Source organism: Geotrypetes seraphini, chromosome 12, assembly GCF_902459505.1.
Source record: "Geotrypetes seraphini chromosome 12, aGeoSer1.1, whole genome shotgun sequence".
In the NCBI taxonomy this organism is placed as follows: Eukaryota; Metazoa; Chordata; class Amphibia; order Gymnophiona; family Dermophiidae; genus Geotrypetes; species Geotrypetes seraphini.
Window position 1 is genome coordinate 31032415 of NC_047095.1, and position 14179 is coordinate 31046593.

At 40.0% G+C, this 14179-nt stretch overlaps 1 protein-coding gene across 1 annotated transcript in view; it reads right to left on the reverse strand.

Annotated features, from left to right (window-relative positions):
* Positions 1 to 14179, reverse strand: part of WDR63 (WD repeat domain 63) — a 155766-nt gene that overhangs the window by 139444 nt on the left and 2143 nt on the right. Inside the window, exons 2-3 of the mRNA XM_033917020.1 lie at positions 4119 to 4243; positions 2738 to 2779 (exon numbers count right to left, since the gene is read on the reverse strand). Of these exons, the coding sequence (XP_033772911.1) occupies positions 2738 to 2779; positions 4119 to 4227 (151 nt within the window). The 5' untranslated portion in view covers positions 4228 to 4243. The remainder of the gene's footprint in view (positions 1 to 2737; positions 2780 to 4118; positions 4244 to 14179) is intronic.

A 14179-nucleotide genomic window follows, 5' to 3' on the forward strand; every position in this document is an offset into this window, starting at 1 on the left:
CCAGATCATATACCAGTGTCTCAGATTCTTGCCTTATTAGAAGGCAAATGGTGGATCCCCAAATGCTGCAAGCTTGTGCCTTACCAACAGCCTGTACACAGGAGTCAAACATCATCCAAGTGCACACACCCAAGACTCAATGGTACTTAACTCTGTCCAATCCCAGCTCAAGCTGTAGGCGGGTCTATGATGTCAGACACCTTCGAGTTCAAAATCAGACCTGAAGGTCTCCATGCTTGCTAGCCTTTTGAGCACAATTTATTACTAAATTAAAATTTATAAAATTAATTATTTGATTATGAAATTATAAAATTGATAGGGAGTTATAAAATTAACAAAGAAACATAGGGAGGAGGAGGTTTTTGAGCCAGTGAGGTAGCTCATGAATACAGCCTGCTTGAAAGCTAATGAGCAGCGACAGGCTGGGAGTCTGAGGCTCCTTCCTCCTTTCCTTATGGTATCCTTTGAGCTGAATGTATTATGATAGCATAACATTATATTGAAAGTTAATTCCTTTTAATTAGGGAACAAGTGAATATATCCCCTAAGTGTTTGGAGTATTTAATAGTGAGGTTCCCCAAGGGCCTGTGCTGAGACCACTGCTTTTTAACATATTTATCAATATCTAGAGATAGGAATAACTAGTGAGATAAGAAAATTTGCTGATGACACAAAGTTGTTCAGAGCTGTTAAATCACAAGAGGACTGTGAAAAATTGCAAGACGACCTTGTGAGACTGCGAGACTGGGCATCAAAATGGTAGATGACGTTTGATGTGAGCAAGTGCAGAGCAATGCATGTGGGAAAGAGGAACCAGAAATATAGCTACATGATGTAGGGTTCCATGTTAGGTGTCAATGCCCAGGAAAAGGATCTAGGTTAGCTTAGCAGGGCTTAAAAAAGCGTTTGGACAAATTCCTAAAAGAAAAGTTCATAAAGCATTAAGTATGAATTCTACTTTTGGATCTTGCCAGGTATTTGTAATGTGGATTGATCACTGTTGGAAACAGGATATTGGGCTTGATGGACCTTCGGTCTTGTCCCAGTATGGCCATGCTTAGATTCTATTTAAGTTTTTAAAAATATTTAATTTAAAAAATTTTTAATGTTATTTGAAAATATATATGAAAAATGTTGCAAGGAAACTAAAATGAAATACAATGAAGAAATAGTTATGGAATTATGAAATTAAGAATAAGTATGAAACTAAATGAATTTTAGAGTTTTGAGTAAATAAACAATAAAGTGGACTGATGAAGACAAGAGATTACTGGGCATTATTCATGGTCCAGTTGATATCCGAAGGTCCACACAAATGAAAAAATAAAGAATTTATATATATATATATATATATATATACATATATTATGAAGTATATGTTAGTACTAGACCAATAATCTCTTTACAGTGTATATGGGGCCGCAATATATAAACAGGCACCATATCGCTTTACAATATTAGAGATTTAAAAAGAGTACAGAGAATAGTTAGTGATTTAGAGAGAAATGAATAAGGACTACACTAACAATTGGTTAAGATTTATCAAGTGATTGCAAGAATTTCATACACATTAGTCATAGGAAAAATAATTTTTTTCTTTTCATTACCACAAGAGAGCTATGAAGTTTGCTATCGCAAGAATTTGTTGTAACCCACTGACCACTCAAGCAACTGCTACTTCTGCATGGTAAACCCTTCCAAACATTGGACTGGCAAGCATGCATCTGCAATCACATATCCAGACATTCCTTCATCTATTGCGCCAATGATACATTGCCCTGAAATCCCCATACTCACTTCCCCAGAGAGAGCGCAGCTGTCTTCAGAAGAGATCAACAAGTCAGAGAATGAGGGAGATATTGTAGATCCAATTTACAATATCAGAGGTGCAGCTTGTGAGAGAAACCCATACAATCCAAACCAAAAAGACCTGAACGACTTCAAGCAGTGGAACTTGTTGAATGAAACCGGGCAAGTGAAAGATCGGAGGAAGCATCACCAAGCTTTTTCCGCCTTCTTCACACCTCAAGATGTGCTCTGTTTCTGCCACAATGTGACCACTTTTTTTAAGGCAACTGGAATCACCTTTAACATGAAAGAGTGGTGTCTCTTCATAGACAGCTCATCCAAGAGCATCAAAAACCATGCTGCTCCATAACAGGAACAAGTACCCGTCTCTACCACTGGCTCACTCAGTGCACCTCAAAGAAGATTACAACAGTGGTGGAATCTGTAATTGCAACTGGGCTTCCTTGGGACACATCCAGTCAGTCAGATTTCACAATACCCACAATGAATATGCATGAGATAAATTGTATGTGTGAGTGGGAACTGGCAGGAATCAAGGTAGTTGGGTAAGTAGAAATTTGCTGATGCAGGTTGATGGGGGGGGGGGGGGGGGATTGCACAGAAAAGGAAGAATTGGCTCAAGGTGCCAAAATACCTTGTGCCTCCCCTGCTGGGAATCCTAATAGATTAAGATTATGCTGAGTTGGGGTTTTTTTTTTCCTGTTTTGAACATACTGATTTATTTTTAATTATTTCAGCAAACTTGTGTGTAAGATTTGCTACTTTTAGACAGCAATACCCTGAGGTAACCCATAACAGCTCTATTTCATAAATTTTAAAAGATAATAAAATTGTTTAAAGAGAACAAGAAAAAAAAATAGGTGTGAATGTTGAACTTTAGACTCCCATACCTGTGAAATTTATAAACCTGTTCAATACTTAAACTTACCTAAGCTGACTGGAGTTTCCAAAGATTCATCACCTCTTTTACCTGAAATTTAATGAAGTCACATTATATCAGAGACTTGCCCCAAGCATTCCTTAAATCAGATTACCACAGTTAACCAAGCATGAAATGCTCTTTGTGAGCTAATATCCTGTAGCAATATGCTTTGATAGGCTTCATTCAGTCTGAGCGCTAGCAGATTGGACTGATAAAACGGAAGTAGTTTTTCATCATTATAAATGTAATAAACAGAAACTTAAAAGAACAGAAGGATTAAAAATTCATTTTAAGTAAATGAAAAGGCTGGATAAAATGGCTTTAATTATTTAAGTTCTGAGTGTTGGCTCATTCACACCTTGTCTGGAAATTCTTCATGCTTCTCTAAACAGCGCTGTTTGTTAGGCGCTCGTAGGTGCCGAAGCTCAGTGAAAAACACCGTTTAAAAACTTTAAATGAATGGTGTTTTTCACTGATTTTCAAGGCACCTAAAAATTCAGCGCTGGAATCACGTCTCTGTAGGTGCTTTATGGAACTTAATGCTACTGTAGGTGTGGCTAACATCAGAAGTGGTGTTAGGCGCCAAAAAGTGCCTACGGAGGCATGATTCACATCAAAGGAAGGCACCGGAAATGTAGGCCAGGAAAACTCTGGCCTATATTTCCAGTGCCTACCTTTGCCGGAGGTGCAATACTCTAACTGTTGCCGTCGTGTGATTGACATGCAATTGGCAGCCACTTTTAAGGCAGCCACCGATAATGGTGCCACTTAGAGAATCCAGGACACTGTGCTTCTATGTGTGATTATGTGTTTATTTGGAGTTGCTATATTGCCTTTTAAAGGTCTGCAAAAAGGTCAAAGTGGTATACAAGAAAACTACGGTAATTGGAAAAAGAAAAGAAACTCCGAAAGTCTCAACAGGAAAGCACAAGTGAGAAAAGAACTCCAGCTATTTTGACAGAAGCTACTTAAAAGGCAGAAAGTAAAAAGTACTGTTACATGGCCAGTTCTCTCAGTGGTGAAATGCTATGAGGATCTGTACTGGGACTGGGGATATTTAATATATTTATAAATGATCTAGAAATGGGTACGATAAGTGATCAAATCTATGTGTAACACAAAACTTCACATGTGAAATGTGAGAAATTGCAGGAGGACCTTAGGAGGCTGAAAGACTGGCAGATGAAATAGCAGATGAAATTAAAGGTGGAGAAGTGCAAAATGATGCACATTGTGAAGAATAACCCAAACTATTGCTGCATGATACTATGTTCCCATTAGGAGTTACCACCAAGGAAAAAGATTTAGGTGTCCTCATGAATAACACATTGAAATCTTTTGCTGTGATGAAAAATGCAAACAGAATGTTAGGAATTATTATACTGACCCTTTCTCTTGCCGCTTCTTGGGCTTTTTGAGCGTTTACCCTTTCTCTTCTTTGCTGACCCCTTAGATCCTGGAGAGCGGGACCTAGAAGACCCTCGTCCACTGGACATTTTCTCAAATTTCAACCTGCAAGAAAAAAAAGGATGTGTAGGAAGTTATTAAAATGTTACATTTTTGCCAGACTCAGTGCAAATACACAAAAGATTCATGGCAAATAGCCTCAGCTCTTAACAATCCCATTGATCTATATACTCTGTAGATTATAATATAACCTGCAGAGCTAATAAATATCAATGCAGTGGTGTAGCAAGGGTGAGAGGCGTCTGTGGTGGAGGCGCCCATCCCCGCCCTTGTCTCCACCCCCCGCCCCTTCCCCACTCCCCCCTGCCGCGCGCGCCACCCTTCCCTGCCCCATACTTCTAATTGTTCACCGCTGCGAGTAAAAACTTCAACGTGCTCCTCACAATCCCAGTGGCTCTCCCTCTGATGTCATTTCCTTTGCACAGCACCCAGAAGTGACGTCAGTGGGAGAGCTGATGCGGCGGCAAACAACTAGAGGTATGGGGGAAGGGAAGGGAGTCGTGCGTGTGGTGAGGGGAGGAGTAGGAAGAGGTGGAGGAGCAGAGAGGAGGAGGGATGCAAGCACCCCCACCAACATGGCGCCCAGGGTGGACCGCCTCCCTCACCCCCCTTGCTACGCCACTAAATCAATATACCATAACAAGTTTTACATAGATCTAGAATAAGAGAAATCCTTTTGAAAGAAAGGTCCCTGTATCAAGGATTAATCAATCAGCATATCTAAATGAGTTAATTTACAGAAAAGTTGTCTGCTAATCCAGTGTAAAATCACTTCTCTTGGTGGAATGTAATATTAAAATTGGAATATTAGCAGTTATCAAATAAAACAAAAATGGTAACACAGACAATAAGGTCCAGATTTCTGTACATGATGCCTAAATCAGCAGCTACCTACAAAAACGTTTAGACGCCATTTAAAGAATCATGGCTAACGGCGCCTACCACAAAACCTACCACAAAACCAGGGTTTTACTGGCCTACATTTCAGACGCCTACGTTCTTTGGAGAATTGCATCTAACGATACTTAAAGGCCTCCCTGCCCCTAACCATTATGACACCTACATTCTTAAGCGTCTACCAGTGACTACATTTTTGTAACCAGTTTTTAAAGATGTGGTCAATTACTATGCTGATAAAAAACAATTAATACAGTTGGCGCCTACCTCCGTCTAACTTACAGCACAGCTTATAGAATCTGGCCTTAAACATTAAAGCTCTAGAATTCAAATAAAATCAAGTAATTCAAACCTCCCACAGAAAATATGCTTTAGAAAATAATAATGCCTTCAACTTTTTCTTAAAAGACAGTAGGTTTGATGGGAGGGGAGAGGGTTAAATATATGCATTATACCAGTGGTTCCCAAACCTGTCCTGAGGGACCCCCAGCCAGTCAGGTTTTCAAGATATCCCTAATGAATATGCATGAGAGAGATTTGGAAGTGCCAGGTATGCAAATCTCTCTCATGCATATTCATTAGGGATATCTTGAAAACCTGACTGCCTGGGGGTCTCCCAGGACAGGTTTGGGAACCACTGCATTATACGATACAATAGTAAGAATATCAAGTGATGTTTACCATGTTACTGTTTTGATATTTGTAGACTTGATGAAAGCTTGAAAATGAATAAAGACATTAAAAAAAAAAAAAAAGACAGTAGGTACATTTCTTCATTCCAGCCCTGTGGTAAACTGTTCCACATCATTGAACCAACCAATTGAAAATAGCCAAGATCTTGTACTATAAAGTCTAGCCTCAGACCCAGAAGGAATCTCCAGAAAATATTTCCTTGCAGATAGCAGGGAACTACCTGGATTATATACAGTATAAAGTCTTTTAATTAAACAGCCATCAACCCATATATTATTTTACAAGTCATAACCAACACCTTGAACTTTATCTAAGTAACTAAAGGAAGCCAGTACATAGTCTTCAGGTGTGTATATTCTTCATAGTAAGAGCAAACACTAATTAAAATGGCTGCAGCATTCTATGCCAGGCCAGCCATAAGACTTTATCCAATGAATTATTAGACCTCTTCCCAGCTCCCAAAATGTGAATGAAACAGTACATAGCTGCCTGTATGAAAGATTGAGATGTTATGGGCAGTAGAGAATTGCACAAATTTGTCCCTGTTCCCGCAGTATCTTTCTCCATTGCTGTCCCATCCCCGTGAGCTCTGTCCCTGTCCAATTCCTATAAGCTCTGTCCTCATTTGTACAAGCTTCGAACACTTTAAAATCATAAGTTTTCAGATGAGGACAGAACTTACAGAGATGGTGCAGGGATAGGATCAGGAAAGAACTCATGGGGACAGGACAGGGATGGACACTCAATGGAAGTTACAAGGAAATACTTTTTTAAAAACAATAAGTGGATATATTTTTTCACTCGGAGAATAGTTAAGCTCTGGAACACGTTGCCAGAGGTTGTGGTAAGAGCAGATAGCATAGCTGGTTTTAAGAAAGGTTTAGACAATTTCCTGAAGGAAAAGTCCATATTGTGTTATTGAGAAAGACATGGGGGAAATCACTGCTTGCCTTGGATCAGTAGCATAGAATGTTGCTACTCCTTGGGTTTTGGCCAGGTACTAGGGATCTGGATTAGCCACCCTGAGAATGGGCTACAGGGCTTGATGGACCATTGGTCTGACCCAGTAAGGCTATTCTTATGTTCTTACGAGATAGATCCTCTGGGGATGGGGACAAATTTTCCCCCATGTCATTCTCTAATGAACAGTCCTATTAGAGTGGCAGGCAGGTTTCTGGAGTAGCCCAGTGGGCTGCACAGCGAACCATAGAGGTGGGGAATCAGGCCCATACCTCACTCTAACTACCATACTTATGGTGAAATATGTGAGCCTTCCACAACCTACCCAAATCTTACTGTATCTACATATAGGTGCCACCTGCAGGAATATGGGCTATTCGTGTGGTGTACAGTTGGGTAGTAGGTTTTGGGTGAGTTTTGGAGGGCTTACCATACAATTTAAGGGGTTTATGGTGAGATGTATACCTGGAACTTTTTATGTGAAGTTCATAGCAGTGCCTCCTAGGGTGCCCCAGTGCTCTGCCAGGATGTCTTTGTGGCCAGTGTACTAAAAATGCTGGCCCCTCCTACATCCCAATGGCTTATTAACTATCTTCCACTCCTTCCCAAATCTAACTGATTTAATACCACCTACAGCTCCTCTTGTTGTACACCGTCTTGAACTGAAAAGGTATGACAGGATATAAATAAAGCTATTATTATAATTATTATTATTATTTTGTGCAATTTTGTTTTAGACTTTTTTCCAAAAATGGTTCAAAAAGATAGATGCACTGAGGACAAACATAACTGCAAAACCAAGTTCACATCCTTTTGTCCAAATCATTCCAATTGCTGTTAGGGCAGAGTGCCAAGCAATGGCATACCAAGGGGAGGGGAGGTCCATAAAGGGGGTGCTCCCAGGGCTGCCATCATGATTCGAGCCGGTTGATGTAGTATATCTAGATTTTCAGAAAGCTTTTGACAAAGTTCCTCATGAGAGGCTCCTGAGAAAATTAGAGTCATTGGAAGGAGGCAATGTTCTGTTGTGGATTAGGAATTGGTTGTTGGACAGAAAACAGAGGGTAGGGTTAAATGGTAAGATGATAGAGGAAAGATGGCAGAGGCGCTGATAAAGGACCGCATCATTGATCACCTTGACAGACACGGTCTGATGAGGACCAGCCAGCACGGTTTCAGCAAAGGCAGATCTTATTTGACGAACTCGCTGCACTTCTTCGAGGGAGCAAACAGGCAGATAGACAAGGGCAACCCGGTCAACATTGTATATCTGGATTTTCAGAGGCGTTCGACAAGGTTCCACATGAACGACTACTTCGGAAAATTGCGAGCCATGGAATCGAGGGTGAAAACTGCCTGGAGCATAGGAAACAGAGAGTGGGGGTAAATGGACAATACTTGGACTGGAAGTACGTCACCAGTGGGGTGCCACAGGGCTTAGTGTTTGGACCCGTACTCTTCAAAATCTTTATAAATAATCTGGACATTGGTACAACGAGTGAGGTGATTACATTTTCGGACAATACAAAGTTATTCAGAGTAGTGAAGACACAGGGGGATTCTGAAGATCTGCAACATGACATAATCAAGCTCAAGAAATGGGCATCGACATGGCAAATAAGGTTCAACGTGGATAAGTGTAAAGTGATGCATGTTGGTAACAAAAATCTCATGCACAAATACAGGATGTCTGGGACGGTACTTGGAGAGACCTCCCAGGAAAGAGACTTGGGAGTTCTGACCGAAAAGTCGATGAAGCCATCCGCGTAATGTGTGGTGGCGACAAAAAGGGCAAACAGAATGCTAGGAATGATAAAGAAGGGGATCATGAACAGATCAGAGAAGGTTATCATGCCACTGTACCGGGCCATGGTGCGCCCTCACCTGGAGTACTGCGTCCAGCACAGGTTGCCATACATGAAGAAGGATACAGTACTACTCGAAAGGGTCCAGAGAAGAGCGACTAAAATGGTTAAGGGGCTGGAGGAGTTGCCGTACAGTGAGAGATTGGAGAAACTGAGTCTCTTCTCCCTTGAAAAGAGGAGACTGAGAAGGGACATGATGGAAACATTCAAAATACTGAAGGGAATAGATAAAGACAGATTGTTCACCCTCTCCAAGGTAGGGAGAACGAGAGGGCACTCTCTAAAGTTGAAAGGGGATAGATTCTGTACAAACGTAAGGAAGTTCTTCACCCATAGAGTGGTAGAAAACTGGAACGCTCTTCCGGAGTCTATTATAGGGGAAAACACCCTCCAGGGATTCAAGACAAAATTGGACAAGTTCCTGTTAAACTGGGACGTACACAGGTGAGGCTGGACTCATTTAGAGCACTGTTCTTTGACTTGGGGGCAGCCGTGTGAGCGGATTGCTGGGCATGATGGACCACTGATCTGACCCAGCAGTGGCAATTCTTATGTTCTTATGACCATTTTTCTCAGTGGAGGAGTGAGAATAGTGGAGTGCTACAGAGAATTGTACTGGGACAAGTGCTATTTTCATGTGAACGTTGAAACCGATTTTCCATTTTTATTCTTCAGTGTAACTATTGCATAAACCATTTGCAAGTACACTGTGTTAGCATTTATATTTCATCAGATGCTTTGTTTATTTTGATGACCCCTGATGCAGGAATTGTACGCCAAAACACAGCTCAAGTTGGGTCAATAGAGATGTGACCCTATTCATTGAGGCCCTTGGTGCTTTAAACTTTTCTAATGCCCATTTTTGAGCACTATTTATAGAATTCTATCCATGAGACAATTTTCAAAGGAATTTTTGCAGGTAACTGAGCAGTTATCTGCATAAATTTTGTGAACAAAAAAGTGCCTTCCTTTCAGAAGCTAATAGACTATGAATTGATTTCAGAGCACTTGTAGGTACAGAGAAAAGGGGGAGGCAAAATACACAGGAAGGCGTGCTCAGATTTCTTCCTACTAATTAGGGCACTTGGCTTTTCCTCTCTTAGACTGCTTCTCCTAAAAGTATTGATCATGAAAATGCACTGGCACTGAGGTTCTCCACTGCCTGCTGGAGATAGGGAACATACTGTTGTCCTCTATCTCCACCTGCTGGTAAATGGTGAGAACACACAAGTTTCTTGATTCATCTGTTGCTGATGACAAAAGCGAGATAACCTTCAATGAATATGACACATTCCTAATGAATGAGACTTGGCATCTTTGTTGGACTGGCCTTATGTTTCTTTAATGTGGTGAACTATGTAGTTAGGGCCACATGGCTGTGGCTTCCCTATATCTACCTGAACCTCTTTTAAGTTTTACAAATTCTTTATGCATACTCTAATCCAAAACTTACCCCCAGGTGATAGGTTAAAACCAGCAGCTGCAGTATCTTCTTCCCCTGTGGCCTGGGGCTGTTCATAATTTTAACACACCAGCACTGGGCTGCAGGAGCAGAAGAAGCTAGCAGATGTACCACAACAACTGATTTTAAATAAGAAAATTGCTAAGATGTTGCCTGAGGCATTTGCTAAGCAAGTTACATCTCTATCAAGATTATGTTCTGCAAATAGTTATAAAGTATACTATGATTCCCAACATAATTCCAACATAATATTATAAAGTAGAGAAAAAGCAAAACATTGCATTATATATATTTGCTGTCAGCTATTACAGGTTAATAGGCAGAGCATAATTGAGCAATTCAATCCAACCTTTAGGTTTTTATACTGGGTCATCCTTGTGATAGGGCTCGACTAGGTTTAAAATTAATTCTGCAAAAACATTAAGTTGGAATATACCAAAATCAATAAAAAAGTAATTAATCTCAGAAATCACAAACCTCACTTTAGCTACTTTCAGTTTATAGACTGTAGAACATGAAAAACATCAAAGTTGTAATGATAAAAAAAAATCTATAGGTCCCATTCTCTTGCAAACACCACAACAAAGGTGACCGATTGGTGTTCAGTCTCTTTTACTGAAATGGATTCGACATAATCGTGTTTCGGCCCACAAAGGGCCTGCCTCAGGAGTCTCTTTATAATAAAAGAGACTGAACACCAATTGGTCACCTTTGTTGTGTTTGCTGTTCACTGGTGTGAAGGCAGTTTTTCCTGTTTGTTTCCAAGTTCCAGTCTCTTGACCATATAGTACACAAAATTTTCAAAAATGAAAGTTGCCCCTCCAAATTTTTATAGCCTTTATCTCTGTTATTTGTAACCCTACTTTTGGTACTTTTTCACTCACTGTGTAATGTTTTCCATAAATACCACATTCCTGTCTTCCCTACTGAATCTGTTCCATCAAGTTGCTTTCAGACTAAAACTGAAAATTCATAAAATTTACCCAAGACCTACAATAAAAAGTACCAAAAAAAACGATAAGGGACCCTATATTTTTGGGCTATGTAAACACATAATAGTTTTGCAACAGTCTAAAAATAAATGCAGTTTGTAATTCCTAGAAATGAGGTCTGTTTCAAATATTATTTTTTAAAACCGGAAATCTTGGTCAGCCTTCCTTAATAATCCAGAATATATCAAAGTAGTCTAGTAGTCTTTAATTTACAAAATTACTATTATCCCCTAATTCTAGATAGTTAAATTAAATTATTCCTAGCATTCTTTTAAATAAGTTCCTTCAAAACACTACCTAGTATTGTCAGTTGTGCAACCCAGTCCCTGATATGTTTAATCTAAAACTTCAAAGACTAATGACAAATCACAAGAAGATGAAAATGGAAAAGGAAAAAGAAAAAAAAAATGAATGACACTCTTCTTGAAACAAGAAGGTTTCTGATAATACATCCTCAGTATGTTGTGCTTCCCATCATAACCTTTCATCTCTCCAATTGAGTTTGCAGTTCAGCCAGGGAAAAATATTAGTGAACTATTTTGGAGCTGTTTTCTACAGTAATAATACCAACAGAGGCTGTGGCTTTACTAATACTTAGGGCTCCTTTTACAAAGGCGCGTTAGGGCCTTAACACGCGGAATAGCGCACGCTAAAATGCCCCACGCGCTAGCCACTACTGCCTCCTCTTGAGCAGGCAGTAGTTTTTTGGCTAGCGCGCTAATCCGGTGCATGTGCTAAAAACGCTAGCGCATCTTTGTAAAAGGAGCCCTTAGTAAAATATTCCAACACATGAACTCTGAATTTTATGGCAAGCTTCAGTGTTATTTAATTTATATTAAAAATGTATAGAGTATGAGGCTCATTTTCAAAAGAGAAAAACATCCCCCAAATGGCATAAAGTAGCATTTGAATGTTTTTTTTTTTTTTTTTTTTGCTAAAATATCAAAATCTCTGTTTTCAAAAACCATGTTTTAGACATCTTTCTAGGCTGGTCATCCCCTGTTTGCCTAAATTCCAAGAGGGTGTGTTTTGAACATGTTTGGGGCAGGCTTAGGACTTGGATATTTTGCAATGATAATCAAACATTTAACAAAACGCCCAGGGAACCATTTTCAGGGGTGTCCAACCTGCGGCCCGAGGGCCGCATGTGGCCCCGTGAAGTATTTTGTGCGGCCCAGGTTGAAGGCGATGCAGTGTTTTCCTCTGCTGCCCCCGGGTGTTTACCGTCTTGCCGGCTCCCTCCTCTGTCTTGCTGAAGCATTTGCGTGTTTGTGCGGCCCCAGAAACATTTTTTTCGGCCAATGCAGCCCAGGGAAGCCAAAAGGTTGGACACCCCTGATTTAGATGTTTGGGGTTAGACTTGTTTTAAAAAGGACAAGGGTCTTAAAAGTATTGTTTTAGGACAACAGGGCCTCACGCAACACCCTTCTGAGCCCAATGCTCGCTTACTTAACATACTATTGTTCTTGGCCATTAAAAACATTTTGCACTGTTGGAAGAATCTATCCAAGGTAGAGTTCATGGCATGGCGGAACACTGTGGGTTCCTTTTACTAAGCTGCGGTAGCGTTTTTAGCGCGCACTGCAGATTAGTGCGTGCTAACCCCCATGCTACACACCAAGAACTAACGCCAGCTCAATGCTGGAGTTAGCGTCTAGCGCGCACGGCAATTCTGTGCGCACTAAGCCCACTAACGCAGCTTAGTAAAAGGAGCCCTGTATGTATTACTAACAAATATGAAAGTGTAATTGCAGGAAAATGTCACTCCACTAGCACATTCCTCAAAATATGGAGCCCTGTTCAAACTTATTGTGCTTTTTTAGACCATTGACAAACAGATTTTCATAATATATTGCTAATCTTAATTTATATAGCTGATGATGCCTCTTGAAAGTTCCATATTTTAATATGATTGCTGTGTATACAATTTATGCAATTATATATATATATATAATGATTTGTACATTTGATCTATTTATTATCTGTCTTATTTATTATCTGTATTTGTATTGCTTTGTACATATGATTTGTTTCTTGTTTTATTTAATATTTGTATATTTATCTTATAAAATTAATAAAAACATTGGGGGGAAAAATGAATAAGGGTCAAAAAGGTGCCTAAACGGACCAGATGAACACTGGAGAGATTAAGGCATGAGCTCCCTTACTCCCAAAGTGGTCACCAACCCCCTCCCACCACCAGGCCTGAGGAGAAGGGGATGCAGCCGGTACATCGCTCCAGGGCCTATGAAGTTCAAGGGGGCCCAATGAAGCCCAAGATTATGACAACACAGCCAACATGTCAGGAAAATATAAAGGTGCACAAGCAAGAATACTTGAGCAATGTCCAACAGTAATATTTTCTCCATTTGGATGCCACACACTCAATTTGTGTGGAAATGATGTTGCAGAATGTATTCCTGAAACCGTAACATACTTCGGAACTATACAAAGTGTTTATAACTTGTTTAGCTCTAGTCCACATCGATGGAACATTCTGCAAAATCATATTGGCTGTTTTCTTCATGGCATATCTAGCACAGACCGTGTTGAAAGTGTGAAGCCCTTTGTAGCCCATCTGCCTGGCATCAAATTAGCATTAAAAGACCTCTTGAAGTTGAACCTAACTTCCAAAACAAGAACAGAGATTAATGGAGCTTTGTCTTAAGTGACATCATTCATTTGTGTGCTAATGTCTGTTGTATGGTACAAAATATTAGTTCCAGTTGATATCTGTATCAAAGTTATCCAATCCAGAAATGCAACACTTTATTCTACTGCAGGCCAGCAAATGCTCTGAAGCTCATAGAGGACTCACCAGAGAATTATAAAGAGGCTCTATCACTTCTTTTTTCCTGCTGGCCATTCCTCTCTCTTTGTACCCAAGTATCCTTCTGACTTTTGCTGTTACCTTTTCCTACTTTAAAATCATCAGATGTGACCACCCCAAGCCTCGCTTCTCTTTTGTGCGTAGAAGTACTTTACCCCCTATAATGCATCACCGTTTTGGGGTTTTGCAGCCCAAATACTTGCCCTTACATTTTTAGCATTAAATCTTGTTTATTTATTATTTATTTCAGAGACTTGTTACTTGCACATTCATAATAAATGA